This window comes from Manis javanica, chromosome 11 (assembly GCF_040802235.1).
Source record: "Manis javanica isolate MJ-LG chromosome 11, MJ_LKY, whole genome shotgun sequence".
NCBI classification, from domain to species: Eukaryota; Metazoa; Chordata; class Mammalia; order Pholidota; family Manidae; genus Manis; species Manis javanica.
This window is the reverse complement of record NC_133166.1, coordinates 104,651,799-104,666,593: the sequence shown is the minus strand read 5'-3', so window position 1 is coordinate 104,666,593 and position 14,795 is coordinate 104,651,799. Positions and strand designations below refer to the sequence as shown.

Sequence of the window (14,795 nt, the reverse complement as noted above, 5' to 3'; positions counted from 1 at the left end):
TCAGTAATAATTCACTGAGTAAAATAAAGACGTTTCACAATTGCTAAAAAATCAAGGAAGCATATCAGTTTGGGGAATGATTCTCTGTACTTTTTCACCTAGGATCTAAGGTACAAAACTGATCTTCCTGAGAAATAAAACTAAAAATAATAGAGACTGTGGAGCCAGAAGTTTGAATCTCTCCTTTTCTCATTCTTCCTCTGATGGAGAAATTAAGAAGAGATTGAGGGAAGATGTAGTCACGGAATAGCGTTGGGCAGATGAGGCTCATAATTTGTTTGATAATTGACCTGGTTGTACCTTATCCATATATTTTAACATGTACAAGTTAACATGTGGTCTCCCTCTGCATACCCTCTCACCCAGCACCAGCAGAGGATAAATAATTTACATTTAACCTAGCAGAAAATTAGTTTTATAAAATTGGTGGCAAGTGGTATTTTGCTATAGTTAATTTTTTGTGAACTCTGTTACATTATAATGGCTATTTATGAAAAGAAACTTTTCCTACAAGTTTCAAAATATGCTATAAGATTGTAGTAATTAAAGCAATGAGTTACTAGTTCAAGAATAAACAAAGATATTGATGGAACACAATAGATAGCCCCCAAAAGTCATATATTTAATAAGATGACTTTTCAACTCAGTGGGAAAAGAATTATTTAATAACTGATCAATGGGACAGCTGGCCCTCTATTTAGGCAAATAGATCCTTCTCCTCGAGCCACACCCAAAAACAAAACACAAAACAAAAAAGCAAAACCACCCCCAGATTACTGCAAAAGTAGTGGAAGAGAATATTCTATGATCTTTTTATGGAAAAGACTTTCCCAAGCATGATATCTTAAAGGTAAAAATTATCAAATTTAATGAAATAAAGATTTAAATCTCTGCTAGGAAAAGAGACCATAAACAGAGATAAAATTGAAGTGGGAAAAAATATTTGCCACCTATGTTAGTTTTGAAAGCCTTACTGTATAGGGCACTCCCACAATGTAACAAGAAAAAGATCAACAAAGGCTATGAATAAGCAATTCAGAAACAAAGATAATTGACCGAAGATATTGAACCTCCTTAACGATTTAAAAATATTAAAATTAACAACGAGATATTTCTTCTGTTGGAGTGGAAAGGATTAAACCTCTCTGGAGGGCAGTCTATGTATATCAACATTTAAAATACATATGCCCCTGACCGAACAGTGCCACTCCTAAGATCTTGTCCTTTGAAAATAATTGGACAAATGCACTAAGATTTATACCTGACTTCTCATTGTAGCATTATTTATAGTAACTAAAATATTCAAAACAATGTAAGTACGTATCAATAGAAGATGAATTATCATACAGCCATACAATGGAGGACTACACTGTCATTTAAAAAAAAAGGGGCAAGTCTGCTTTTCCTTACATGATGAGATGCCTACGGTCATAGTGGCAGGTGTAGAGGGGAGCAGGAAAAGTTAGAAAGCAGAATGTATTATCTGATTGTATTTATAGAAATACATTTTTTAGCATATTTATGTGTTTAACATCCTGCAAGGATATGAACTAAATTGTAAATTGTTAATAAATAATGGTTATTTCTTGGGCAGGATTATGGGGTGACTTATTTTCTATTTTAGAGCACTTTGGTACTAAAATTTTTCTGCATGCCAGTATTGCTTTGGTAATCAGGGAAGTCCATATAGAGATCTCTATGTACAAAATTTTTTTTTTAGTATAAGAAGATAAAAACTGTTGTGAAGAATGTTATAGGACTCGGCGTCTCTGTAAGAAAAATGGGGCTGTCAGCGTCACCAGGCACTTTGCCACCCACCCCTCCCCCCGTGTCATCCCTCTCACCCTTCTACCCCTCCTAACGCTTATCCTGGCCCCCTGCCCCCAGCTTCGGCAGGAGCTGCACGGGACAGACATCAGGTGGAAGTCTCACAGCTGTGGCTCTTAAAGCCCCCCCAGTTCAGGCATGTAGGGTCCACAGGGCTGGTTTATACGCAGCGGTTTCACACGCCACATTTTAGTTTGCAAAGAGCAGAGTCAAGAGCAGTCGAAACCAGTGTTAAGGATCAGGGTGACTGATAGTTGTACACTTCAACAGGTGATCAGCTGAGAGACCCTTCCATGGAGGTGACTTAACCAGTATTGGAAAAAAAAACCACCATCAACTGAGAGCCTGATTGCTAAAAGATGTAGAACTCCCAGTCACAGGCATAACAGTCTGGATGTGAAACATGGACAGGGGGGTAGAAAACCAGCTGTTTGGCACTGTTGTGGTGTCCCTGAAACGTCAGGTGCCCATGGCGCCGCAGTGCGCCTGGCAAGCATAAGTACCATGGTCTGGCTGCCATCAGTCCCTCACTCACCTTCAGCTCAGAACACCAAGTCCATGTGTTTCTGATTCATTGAGAGGCCATTGGAATATTTTCCATGAGCCATTGGGATCTAAGAAACTTCTGCTTTTAAAAGCACACTCTAGAAGGAAGCTGTTCAACCCTAAACTAATTTGAAAAGCTCTGAGATTTAAGTCAGCTCATGGGTCCAAACCACCAGTTTTTCAAGTAAGCTCCGTTCTTGGCATACAGCAGCCTCCTTCCTCAAGTTGGCGCAGCTCAGCCGTGAGGTCCGAGAATGCCAGCTGAGAGGGATTCAAGGAAGGAATGTTGTGCGTCGCTTCTGGCCAGAACTCTCAAGTGCTTCCTAGAAAACCATGCTTACATGCTTAAATTGCCTTCCCCCTACCTCTTTGTTCTTAACACCAGTTTTCACCTTTAATGTGTCTCCTGCAGGTTGGAATCGGGAGGTAGTAACCCTACAACCAGTGATTCTTATGGTGACCGGGCTTCAGCAAGAGCCCGCCGGGAGGCCCGGGAGGCCCGCCTGGCCACCCTGACCGGCCGTGTGGAAGAGGACAGCAACAAGGATTATAAAAAAGTAGGGTCTTTTTTCGATTTCCTGTTCTTGGATTATAACACATAAGCCTCTCAACCTTTTCCCCAGTGTGAAGAAAGTGAGTGTATTTCCGATGAAGCAGAATGAAGGGTGCGTAAATGATAAATAGTAACGGTTCCTCCCAGTTTTCCTGGTTTGTTCTACCTCTCTGCCAGCGAAATAAGACCCCATGTATTGTTTTTAGTGCCTTGAGTCAGACGTTTAGAGGTGTAGGAAAAGAATGAAGAATTATAGAAAGAGGATATAAAAGTCATGCTGTTTGTGTGAGCCCCGGAGAACCATGGGACGGGCCCTGCATCAGAGGCCCGGATACCAGATAGTTGACCGAGGTCCCGTGGCTACCGACCGAATACTCCGCGCTGAAAGGAGGCAGCAGTGATGATCCGGGGGGAGGGGTTTTAATCGTTGCGCAGCTCCCTTGGCCTCTTGCAGCAGAGCACCCAGCTCCAGGGGCCTTGAACACCTTCTCTTTCAAGTGCTTGAGATGCCAAGGAAAAAACGTTTTCGTTAAGAAAATGTTTATTTTGTTAAGCAGAACTTGATAATACACACACTAGGCTGGCTCCAAGAAAATATTCTCTTTTGCATGCAAACAACATTTTTAAGCAATGCAAATGCCCTGTAGGAGAAAATGGAATGACTATCCCCTGCTCACCACCTGCCCCCCAGCCCCCGAGATGAACAGTATTGAAATTGGAGCAGTATTCTCTGTGTTCGGCCCCTGGGACTGCACTGATGTTAAGAAGCACAAGACCAGATGGCAGAGTGTGTTGTTTCCTAGACTTCCTCCGTCTTCCCCATCTGCCCCACGATGGTGGTTTGGAGCAGAGAGCCCTGGGCCTCCCCATGTGATGAGACCGCGTGGGTCCGAATCCTGGAGCCCTGCCGATTAGCTGACCTGGTTCCCTTTCCTCCTCACCCCAGCTCTATGAGAGTGCCCTGACTGAAAACCAAAAACTGAAAACGAAACTTCAGGAGGCCCAGCTGGAGCTGGCAGATGTAAAGTCCAAGCTTGAGAGGGCGGCCCAGGTAAGGGGGAAGAAGCAGCTGGTGACGCGGCCGAATGGGCGGAGCCGCGCTGACCCAGCGGTGGGAGGTAAGGCGGAGGCGCGCCTGGCCCTCCTCCGAGGCGGGGAGGTAGAGGCCTCACAGATTCTAATTTGAATTGAGGGTTCAATCAGCACTTAAAGTGGGAAGTTGATAGTTCAGTGAACAATTCCTGCTGGCCTGAATGCTGCTGATTAATATCATGGATTATCTGCTTTTTTCTCAGTAGAAAAGTATCAACCCATGTTAACAGGGTTAGTCCTAGATAAAGTCTCCTGTTTTACTTATCATATTTCAGTTCAGTTTATCTACACGTCACCTCCTAGAGAGGGCTGAGCAAGACACTATTAAACCTAGTGCAGAAAGGCATAAAGCAGGCCTAGCGAACGAGTGGTTTGCTTGGGTCATGTAACGATCAAGGGCAGGGTTTCATTACAACACAGGATCGAGTCCCAGTGCAGAGATTCTGTCCTGTGGCGTATGTTACCTCCCCAAGCCACCACTGTCTTTAGGCCTAGGAATTAGGAACATTAGTGACAGAAAGACCAGATAAATCATTTCCTTTTACCGCCAGGCCTGATTTAATTAGGCAATGCTTTGAGGTAATAGCCTCTTTCCCAGTGAAACAAACCCTGCCAGCTGCAAGCTGAAGCCAGTGCTGTCTGAGGTTATTGCTGAGTGAACAGGAAACCTGTTGAGTTATTGCCCTCCTGGAATGCCTGGGGACTAAGAATTTTGAAAGCTAAACTGAGGTAAAAATGACTTTTTACGAGGAAAGCATAAATGAAAACCAGAGATGCCTAGTTGTTCTGGCTGTATGATATCACCCAAAGGAAAGACTGAAATGCTAGGGCTGCTGCGTGGGGTTTGGCCGGGAGAGGGGTGGAGTATCCTCTGAACATATTGTCACAACCCTTCTGGAATGGGGTGAGCAAGGGGGTGCCAACACTTGCAAGACAGGACCCCAAAACTGCAGGGATCCCAGCAGGACAGCCAGGACACCCACATTTTCTGGAGAAGGCCACAAAATGGGTGACCCATCCTGTGAGCTGCCTGCCAGTCTGGAAGAGGCACCCCACTTTGCCTGGTTATAGTAGCTGAGTGTGGCTCTAGTGCTGGGAGTTTCTAAGACCTACTGAAGCACAGGTGACAACTGGGCTTAAAGCGATTTAGTGGAACAAGGAACATAAGTCTCAATATGAAAACAAAAAATATATGCACACTTAGGTATAACTTGCCACAAGGCTGTGGACCTTACAGGCTCTTTGACCCCACCATTTCTGAGCCAGGCAAAATGTGCTTTTCACGGTAGACCCTCAGAAGGTATCTGCGGCCAATTTTTATTCTGACCAGTGTCACAAATTGGCAGTGGTTAACAAATACAGATCATGTGCTGGTTCTCATCAGGTAGTATGGGCTGTTTTACAGAGAATCAGGGCAGAGTCATGTGAGGAGCCACAAGGGGACCCACCTGCTTGCCACTCTTTCCCCAGCAGAGGCTCGGACAGCACATTTCATGCCCTTTACAGGTTCCTGGCTTTTCCTCACGCCAGTGCTTCAGAGCAGCAAGCAGTCTGACAGGCTGCCGACATCAGCTTGCACAGAGGACATTGAAAATAAAATCAGCCTTTCCAGTCACTGGGGAAAAGCATCCACTTGCTAACCAACTACTCTGCTGGGGTGTCGAATATACTTAGTTTTGCCAACTACAAGCTGTTGAAATTCAGAAGTAGTGATGCTACAAACTAAGTCTCTGCTATTTACCAAAAATGGAGTCATTTGGCAGGACAGTGGTTGGAGGAGGGCCCGTTAGCCTCACACATTTGTAGGGAGACAGTTACCACATGGACACACGTAACGTTTTTACATAAAAGGTTCACCCAAACTCTATGGGGGTAAAGATTAAAAAAACAAACCAATTCTTTGTAGAAGGGAACTAAGTTAAGTTTATTTTGTATGAGTGAACTAAGTGAAAACAGTGAAATCATCACAGCTTCTGTGCTTCTCAGGCTTAGGGAAGAGAGACTTGTGAGGACATAAACATGCTACAGGATCTATTTCTGCCTTTTTTCTTTAACTTCTGCTTCGTAGTAGATTCATCGTAAAGGCAGACAGCCATGATCTTCAGAACAGAAGTGAAAGCCCAGGACAAGAGCCAGAAATTCAAGTTATACTGTTAGTTTTAGCTTTTCCTTAATTTTCTTTAAAAAGAAACCTCTGTGAGAAGACCAGCGTAATGTCTGCATTTATTAAATGGCCTGTGCATGGTAATAGGCAAAATAAAAATAATCACCTTGTACTTATTAAATTCTATGGAATGTAAGAAATTCTGTCTAATTCTCTGGTGCTGAGGCCAGAGGGAACTTAAGGACTCATTCCCTTACCCTGTTTAAGAGTCATTACATGAAGTCACTCTACTTATTAGCTGTGGGAGCTAAATCTTTTTGGCCCCTCTGCAAAATTTATATTGAAAATCAAAAGATGACCTGAAGTAAAGTTCTAATCTTTTACTCAAACAAAAACTTACCTTCCCTGGAAGCCCAGTATATAAAACAGACAGAGTGGAACTGTGACGCCACTGCTCTCAAAGAGAGATGGCCTCGGCTCCCCAAGCGGAACCGAGTGCACAGGAGAGCTCAGGTGAGTGCATGGGGCTCAGACACTCCAGCTCACGAGTCCCAGCCTCTTCAGGAAGAAAAGCCACTGTCCTTTCCTCCGGGTTGTGAGTTACTCACATGAAAGAAGAGGGTGGGAGTGGTGAGGTAATGGGAAGGTAGTTGGCACTGAAGACCTCTAGCAGGTGTTCCTGTGTGTGTGTGTGTGTTGTGGTGATGTCTTTGTGTTTCTGACTGTTGTAGATGTCAGAGTGTTACTACTGCCTTCCCCTCCCCAGTGGGAATCCTGCAAACTTCAGAGGCAATAATATTAGGCTTAGAGATCTACCAGAATCTGTTTTTTAGGGGCCCCTGCTATGGTGGTGTCTATTTCTGGGTGTCTGATGGTGAAGCTCAACTAGACCGGCCTTCTTCTGGCCCTGGGACAACTGAAGTAACGCCATGTCCCTTCCGTTGGCTCTAGCAGAAGCAGGAGAAGGCCTCTGACCGGTCGTCTGTGCTGGAGATGGAGAAACGGGTATGTGTGTGTCTCTTTCTCCTCTGTTTCATCTCTTTCTGAGTTTCTATAACTTTGTTGTTCATGCCAATGGAAAAAGTTCGTCTTAAGAAGGAGGGCGTTCTGCCACGTTCCATTCCCAGCTTGGTGATAAATTCTTTTTGGCCGACTCTGGACGGCAGTTTGATCGCTAGTCCCTTTGGCTTCCTCAGAGGGTCAGTGCCGTTCACATATTCCAGGCTCAGGGTGGGAAGGTCCTTGGAAGGTCATTCCGTACATTGGTTCTGCCTCAGAGCAGAACTGCCTGCACACACACACGCACACGCACACACACATGCACACACACACGCACACACGTGCGCGCGCGCACACGCAGACACACGCGCGCACATGCATGCACGCACACACGCGCACACACAAGCACATGCACACGCACGCACGCACACGCACATGCATGCACGCACACACACGCACACACACGACCAAGGCTTCTTTACCCTTCCCTTCACCTTGAACAGAAAGAAAGCTTTGAGCAGGACCCTCTGCCATTGATTTAGGAGCCAGCAGAGTCTTTCATTCTCTCTGACTGGGGGGAGGATTTCTGGTTTAATTGCTGACCTCCTTCCTACTGCATTCTGAATATTCTTGGATTAAGGAAAACTCAGATTTATTGCTGTCCCCTACCTTTGATTTGACCCTAGGAGTATATTTTCCCATCTCTCCTGTTTAATTTGGAAAGCAGCCAAGTTTTATATTTTATTCCCTTGGCCTCCAACAGAACCTCCTTGATATCTCGTCTAACCAAGGAATCTTCACTGGGTTCAGGCCGAATCAGCAGTCAGTTACTGGGTGAGAGAAATGGGATTGCGGCAGGGCTGTTTCTCCACAGACAATGCTGTTTGCCTTCTGACCAGCTGCTCCCCAGCGTGAGAAAAGCAGTCCCTAGGAATTGGGGTGGGGGGCATTGCTGAAGGTTACGATGCCTTCTTGTTATTAGAGATCAAGGGTCCTGATCACTTGCAGTCATTTAAAATTCTATGAAATCTTCAATCCCCCGAATTGCTCAGAGTGCCTTGGTCTTGTTCTGTCTGCATATTAACCAGTTGCTTCCCCATTATCTTCTAATTGTCCGGAAGATTTGGATGATGTGACTGTTGTCGGTGACGTAGTTCCATCCCACCAGTGGCAGCATCACATAGTGCTGGCATCTCCTGCTTAAGATTTCCCTGAGTCGTGGAGCTGCTGATCACGTGGCAGCTGGGAAGGCAGCATTTGGACTGCTTTCTAAACCTGATAAATGTTCAGTGGTCTCATTGTTTTTAAACAGGAGAGGCGAGCCTTGGAGCGGAAGATGTCGGAGATGGAGGAAGAGATGAAGGTATGGAGAGATTTCCTTTCACCCTTTGTGTGCCTGTTCCCCAAACGACCGCCAGGGCTGGGCGGATGAGCCTAGGCCTGCCCCTCCAAATTTCACCACACACTCAACTCCCTCAAGAAGAGATGATGGATGAGGGGAGGCGAGCGCGTGTCCTCAGCCACTGCGCAGGCTGCGTCCACACGACATCCCCTGGAGGCCCCTCAGAGCCTTTCTGGGAACAGATAATGCCTTCGGTTTCAGGGGGGCCTCTAGCAGGCTGGAGACAAACCCCACTTGTTCTTTCAAGGTTTCCCAAGCAGTGGCTTCACTGTCAAGGGTCTAGACGAGAATGCTGAGCAGTCTCTCTAGGCCTCGGGTTGGGTGTCCAGGAATTCTTAGCACAGCCAGATGCTTTCCTCCCTCGTTCGTCCGCATCTCAGCCCTTTGCTAGAAAGAACACAGTTTGAGTCATTCTGCAGCAGAAGATTGATTCACATATTGAGTTCCTACCCCAGTCCATTTCTCCTGAAATAGTCGTATTTGGCACCTCTACCTAGAATGAGCTCGTGCCACCAGTTACGCTCATGGCTCGCTGTTCTCTCTCCCCTCACCATGACCTGCAGTGACCATCACCTCCGTTAGCCAATTTAATGACCAGTTGCCATCCTGGGCAGGTTCGAGAGTCAGGAACTGGCATGCTACCCAAAGGAATCTGCTCCTTGCTGTGGAAAGGGGGTATAGAGCCACTCAGGAGAGCCACCCGGGTGTGGCCCTGGAGCATCGGAGCCCTGCGGTGCGTGATGCCACACGCCCACAGTTGGTTAGCACTTGCCCAGCCTTTTTGCTTTCTTCAGGATCTTACTTTAACGGCTATAGATACAAAGTGTTCCTCTGGGAACCAGAAGCCCTGGAGGGCAGTGAGGCAGGTCCTCAGATGTCCCTCTGTGAGCAAGCAGCCCTAACAGGCAACAGGAGCACTTTGGGAGAGACATTCATTGTGCCAGTGGCCTAAAAAGATTTGCTGAGAAGATTTTTTTAGGACGCACAAGACCAAAGTTTACCCCAGAACCAGTGCTCACAGTCCTGTGGCCCTGCAATTCCAGAAGGAAGGAGCGCCGGCAAGTCCTGCCTGCACACTCTGTGTTCACCACCCCGAGGCTGAACTGCTCACATTCTCGAAGAATTTCAGTCAGGACCTACTTGTATCTCAAACAGTGATCTTTCAAGTTGATTTAAACAGCAAGTAGAAATAATAAAAGGTTGATTCTCCTGAGATGGTAAAAACAGTATGACCTAACGACACTAGCTTCTCCATCCTGTGGTTTTTCCAAACCCACCTCACCTACCGTACAGATGCGTTCTCTCCCCTTTGGAGCAGGATGTCAGTGGGGCTGAACTGCACCCCCAGCTCTGGCTTGCACTGGGGGCACCTCCATGGTTGAAGCCCCTTGAGTTATGCCACCTATTCTCTGCTGTTAGGCAGCTGTCAGTTATGCTCATTAAGAAATCGCCTAAGTACCGATCAGCAGCATATAAATGAGGCCAAAGCTGGTGCCTTCTAATGAGTACCCAGAAACCCAAAGCCAACCCATACCCACTAGTCACAGAACTGTCTGTGACATCCACTCAGGCCCTCACACAAAGACCCAGAACGTTCAAAAGCAGAGCCATTGAGGTCCTTTTGTATTTCTATTCCAATTCTAAATCAGCAAATATGGGAGCCCCTTCAGTGGTACTAGTTGCTTGAGACATGCTTACATATTTCTGTCTGTCTTCTTATCCTGAGCTGTGGCTTCCTAAACTAGGTCATGAGTTCTTTTCTTTCCTCAGCAGAGGTTATAATGCATAAAGGCGTTTGCTCCCTCAGCCCTAAGTCATTTGCCAGAAAACTTCAAATTCAGTTGTTTAGATCATCAAGTGGAGCCAGATCATGACTATTTAGGACCCAAACCAGTAGGTATGCTGAGGTGAAACTGAATTTTTTTTTCTTAGTTACCAAACACCCACGCCACTGTCCTCTGTTACCAACAACGGAGCCAAGTGGAGAAGAAGAACCTATAAGTTCTAAGGCCCCTAAACAGCCTTTGCTCAAACCAAAGCCTAATACCAGGTTTACAAACCAACCAGCTTCCCCTGGAGGACTAAGGGGGGGTGTCCCCCATCAGCACCAGTTTTATGTTTGTGTCTGTACCTTCTCTGGAGGCAAAACCTTCAGATATGTCCATACAAACATCATAAAGTTGGTGTGCCTGGCCCTAAAGGAGTCTAAGGAAGTGCTTGATTAGCTGTCATGCCCTTCATGACTCCAGACTGTATTTTACAGGGACCAGCATCTCTGTGCTCAGTAGCCAAAATCTGTGTGTCCTTTCCAGGTAGCCAGCCAACACTATAGGTAACTGTCCTGTCCAGTGGGGACTCAGTAATGCTAAGAACCAGTTGGACCCTGTGCTGCTTGTGTATCATTTTATACAGATGCTCAACCCTGGAGCAACCTGTAGGGAGCAGGTTGAGGGCTGACCTCCTGTGAGTCCTAAAGTCTAGTAGGTGCTCAAGGACAGAAAGTGACTCTGGCAAAGGAAGCATAAAAGCCACGTAAGATGGGAACCCATGAGATGGGCTCCCTCAGATGTTTGTGGGGCTCCACGGTTGTGACGTGAGTTGTGCCATTCTGGCCTTTGCTTGGAAAGGTATTTATGAATTCCTCCCTGGAGAAACTCCACCTGGATCCTGGATTGGAGTAGGACTGTAGGCCAGCCTCTGACAGGTGTGCATGTCAGCGTAGGTCTGCACTTGGTCCTGGGACGTGCCCACATGAGGCCTGGCTACTTTTCTACTGCATCCTCCATTCAGCATCAGCCTCCTTTTCAGACCTCGTCCTCTTCCTTTCCCAGGTCCTTGAATAAGAGAGGCCCAGCAGCAATCCTCTTGTAGACTGGTCTTGGAATTTTTATTTTACTTACTCTGGAAATATCACTAGCTGCTCCTGCCCCTAAGCCCTGCCTTCACCCACCCTGCTCAGTACCCCGTCCCCCTCTCCGTCTCCTCGTTGTGCCTGTTTTCCTTACTGCTCCCTGTGAACAGCCCACCTGGTTGTCTCCTGCCTCTCCCTCATGCTGGTAACTTCCACATTCTTCCACCTCCGTCTGCTTGTACTCACATGTCAGCCTGAGTCACTTGCATAGTTCCTGACTTCAGTATCGTTCCCTAGGAGGCTCCCTTAGGGGGCAAGGTCCACGTCACGTCATGACAGTCACTGTGTTGAAAGCCTTGGTCTGATGTCAGTACCAGAGGAGGGGGAGAGCCGGGCCCTCCTGTCGGCTCTTGTGTTTGCTCCCTGCCTGTCTCCCTAACTCTTCCCTGTGCTGCACCACCGTCTCCCGTGATCCGGGTCCTCTCTGCAGCCAGCATGCTCGCCGTGGGTAAGGGGGATTGCCTGGCCGCTACCCTTTGATGGCTGCGTGGACGTGTTCAGCTGCTGTGCTGTTTTTCTAAGGTGGTCATTCTCCTTCTTTAGGGAATGTTTGTCTCTGCTCGTCTGTCCTTTTTGCTGTCCCCGCCCTGGTGCCGCCTTTCGTTTTCTTGCTTCCTCCCTCCCGAAGGCCTGCAACCCCACTCATCTTCCATTTCCATCTTTCTCACCTGTATGGGTAGGAGAGACTTTTCTCTGGTACCTGTAGACCTTTCTCTAGTCATTCTAACCCACAGGATTGTCTGTCTTCATCTGTGAAGCACATTCACATAATAAATATTTGCCTCTTCCCAAAGAGCTGATGGCTCAGTGCCAGGGTCAGTGCAGATGACCACTGAGGAGGGACAAGTAGCAGTAATTAGACCTGAGACACAATGCCATCTATTGGAATGTTTAGGGCCTTTAAGAAATATGAGGTATTGGGAAGAATGTCCAGCATTCTGTTATTCTGTTCCATTTGCAACACTAACAGATAGTAAGGTCTGGACTAGTATGTCAGTCCAATCGATTCCAGTATTGTTGGACGTTTTCCTCCAACTTTTATGTTCAGCCATACTTCCCAGAGTGTGAGTCTGTAAGTGGGCACCTTAAGTGACCCGCCTTCGTGAGCCGGGCAGAGCGAGCCCGGCGGGCCATGAGTTCTGCGTGCAGATGATCATGTGGTAGGCCAGGGCGGGCTAGCGGTTCTTGGGGCGGGGAACAAGCGTGTGGACTGCAGAGGAGCGCTCTTGGGGCTCATGAGGTTCCCACAAAGGCTAGATGGCCGTCCAGGCAGCTGCCACTTTCTTATTTTGGTATGTGTCACTTCAGCCTTCTAAACAGTACATGCCATGTACAGAAAGTACTTAAAACAACAGGCCTCTTTTTTATTTTCCTTGTTTTATTTTTAAAAATAAAAAAATTAATGAGGTAAGAAGAGGACCCAGAAGAAAACAAGTGGGAGTAGGGGGCCAAGTCTAGGGGGAGGAGGTGGAGAGGGGAAAGAGGGGGACAGCAGCCGGCTTTAGCAGCACTGAACCCTCAACTCCAGCCCAGTGATGGCGATGGTGAAGGTCCCCGAGGCCGCAGCCCAGGCGGTCACTCAGTGCAGAAGGCCCCGAGCCCCACAGTGGGCTGTCATTCCCAAGAGCCTCCTAGTGTGCTTCCTGAGAGCCTCATGGCTGACCTTCAGCATAGTCAGACCGCAGCCGAGAACCACAGCTCCCCTTTGCTGGGATTTCTCCATTAGCCGTGCCCTGCCCTCCTCCCCACCCCCACCATTACTCCTCCTTTCTCATTTCCTTTCTTGCATGCAAACTAAAAACAAAAACAAAAAGTCATGTGATTTCTTTGTCCTACTTTTATCTCCTCTGGTCTGTCTTGTCTCTCTCTGTCTTGTCTGTCTGTCCCCTCCACGTTTCACTCTCTACAGAACCTCCACCAGCTAAAACAGATTCAAACCTTGAAGCAGATGAACGAGCAACTGCAGGCTGAAAACAGGGCCCTGACCCGAGTTGTGGCCAGACTCTCGGAGTCCATCGAGTCCTCGGAAACCCAGGAGCTCTAGTTCTTGCCCCTCTTCTCCACTGCACTTCCCTTCTCCACCACTCCAGGCAGGTCCACTCGTCTGTGGGTCCCGGGAGCTCTGTGCCCATCCTCTCCATCAGGGCCTCCTCCGCAGGGTCCTGCACAGGCTGGTCATCTGGAGATGAAAGGAGCCAGGACTGAGACTGCAGGGCGCAACCCAGCAGCCGGGGTCAAGGGAGGCGGTAGGGGAGACCTTGTCAGGGCTGGCAGTCTGTTTGGTAAGACCACCACTTTACCTTCTCTTTCCCTAGACATCTGCCCACTTGGCTACACATAGGGGTACACTCAGACACACGTTTGCTCCGTGGGGTCCTCGCCAAACTGAGTCAGGACTTCCTGGCCAATAGCAACCCAAGTGCACCCTGGTTCCTGGAGCGGTTGGGGTTGGCCCAGAGTGACCAAGGACAGGGGCTCCCCACATGATTACACCTTGAAACACCTGGGCGCTTTAAGCACATAGCTCCTGGGCCCACCCCCAGAAACCAGCAGTCTGAGTTGAGGCCCAGGCATCACTATTTTTTCAAAACTCCCCTGTTGATTCTTTTGTGAAACCAGGGTTGAGAACCACAGCCCTTTGGAAACCAGGCAGACTGAACTCCCCATTCTGCGACAACGTTCCACCAGCTCCCCACCAGCACGTTCTCCATCCATCTGAGTGGCAGTGTTAGCCTCCTGTTCTCATAGTCTGCTTTCTTCTCCCTCCTCGGGAGGCATTGCTCTCACGCCTGTCACAAATCTCTGGGCCCTAGGGTGGGGTCGCCCATCCCCACAACCCCCAATGTGTGGACTGTGAGACAGAACGCAGCCTGTGTAATCGAGACTCTCACACAGCCAGGCCCTCCCCACTAGGGCACCTTTGAAAAGATGACAGGCAGTGAAGCAGAGAGCAGGGATTTATTTTCAATGGAGAACTCAGTGTGTTTGACAAACTGGAGCCTTTCCCTGGATGTGGGTCTGAAAGACAAGCTCGTGGATAACTTGTGTTCACATCCCAAGATGGTGTGATGGGGTCGCCGCTGCTGAGCAATTTCACTCTCTGAAATTAGTTTTTAATTTCCAGCAGCAATCTAATTAGTCCTAACCAAAGCCTGTTCTTTTCTCTGCCTATTTGCTGTGCCTTCAGGGTCAGTAGCTGGCAGCTGACACCCACTCTATCTGCAGCTCCCCAATTACCATCAAGGCCGGGCTAACATGCCGTAGATGCCGCCACCCACAGACAGGAGACTGACAGGGAAGTGCTCCTGCCCCACGGCCTGGCCACAAGCAGCCTAGCCACCCTTCTCATTGAACACCATGT

General features: G+C 47.9%; 1 protein-coding gene across 7 annotated transcripts in view; it reads left to right on the top strand.

Annotated features, from left to right (window-relative positions):
* PPP1R12B (protein phosphatase 1 regulatory subunit 12B) overlaps nucleotides 1-14,795 on the top strand; it is a 222,102-nt gene that overhangs the window by 196,282 nt on the left and 11,025 nt on the right. For 3 of the 7 annotated variants that reach the window (XM_073217143.1, XM_073217145.1, XM_073217148.1), the window contains 4 exons: nucleotides 2,786-2,930; nucleotides 3,873-3,977; nucleotides 7,074-7,127; nucleotides 8,434-8,484. In XM_073217143.1, the coding sequence (XP_073073244.1) occupies nucleotides 2,786-2,930; nucleotides 3,873-3,977; nucleotides 7,074-7,127; nucleotides 8,434-8,484 (355 nt within the window). Of the gene's footprint in view, nucleotides 1-2,785; nucleotides 2,931-3,872; nucleotides 3,978-7,073; nucleotides 7,128-8,433; nucleotides 8,485-9,137; nucleotides 9,737-13,343; nucleotides 13,525-14,795 lie in introns of those variants that run through there. The other 4 variants (XM_073217141.1, XM_073217144.1, XM_073217140.1 and 1 more) reach the window with 2 other exon arrangements.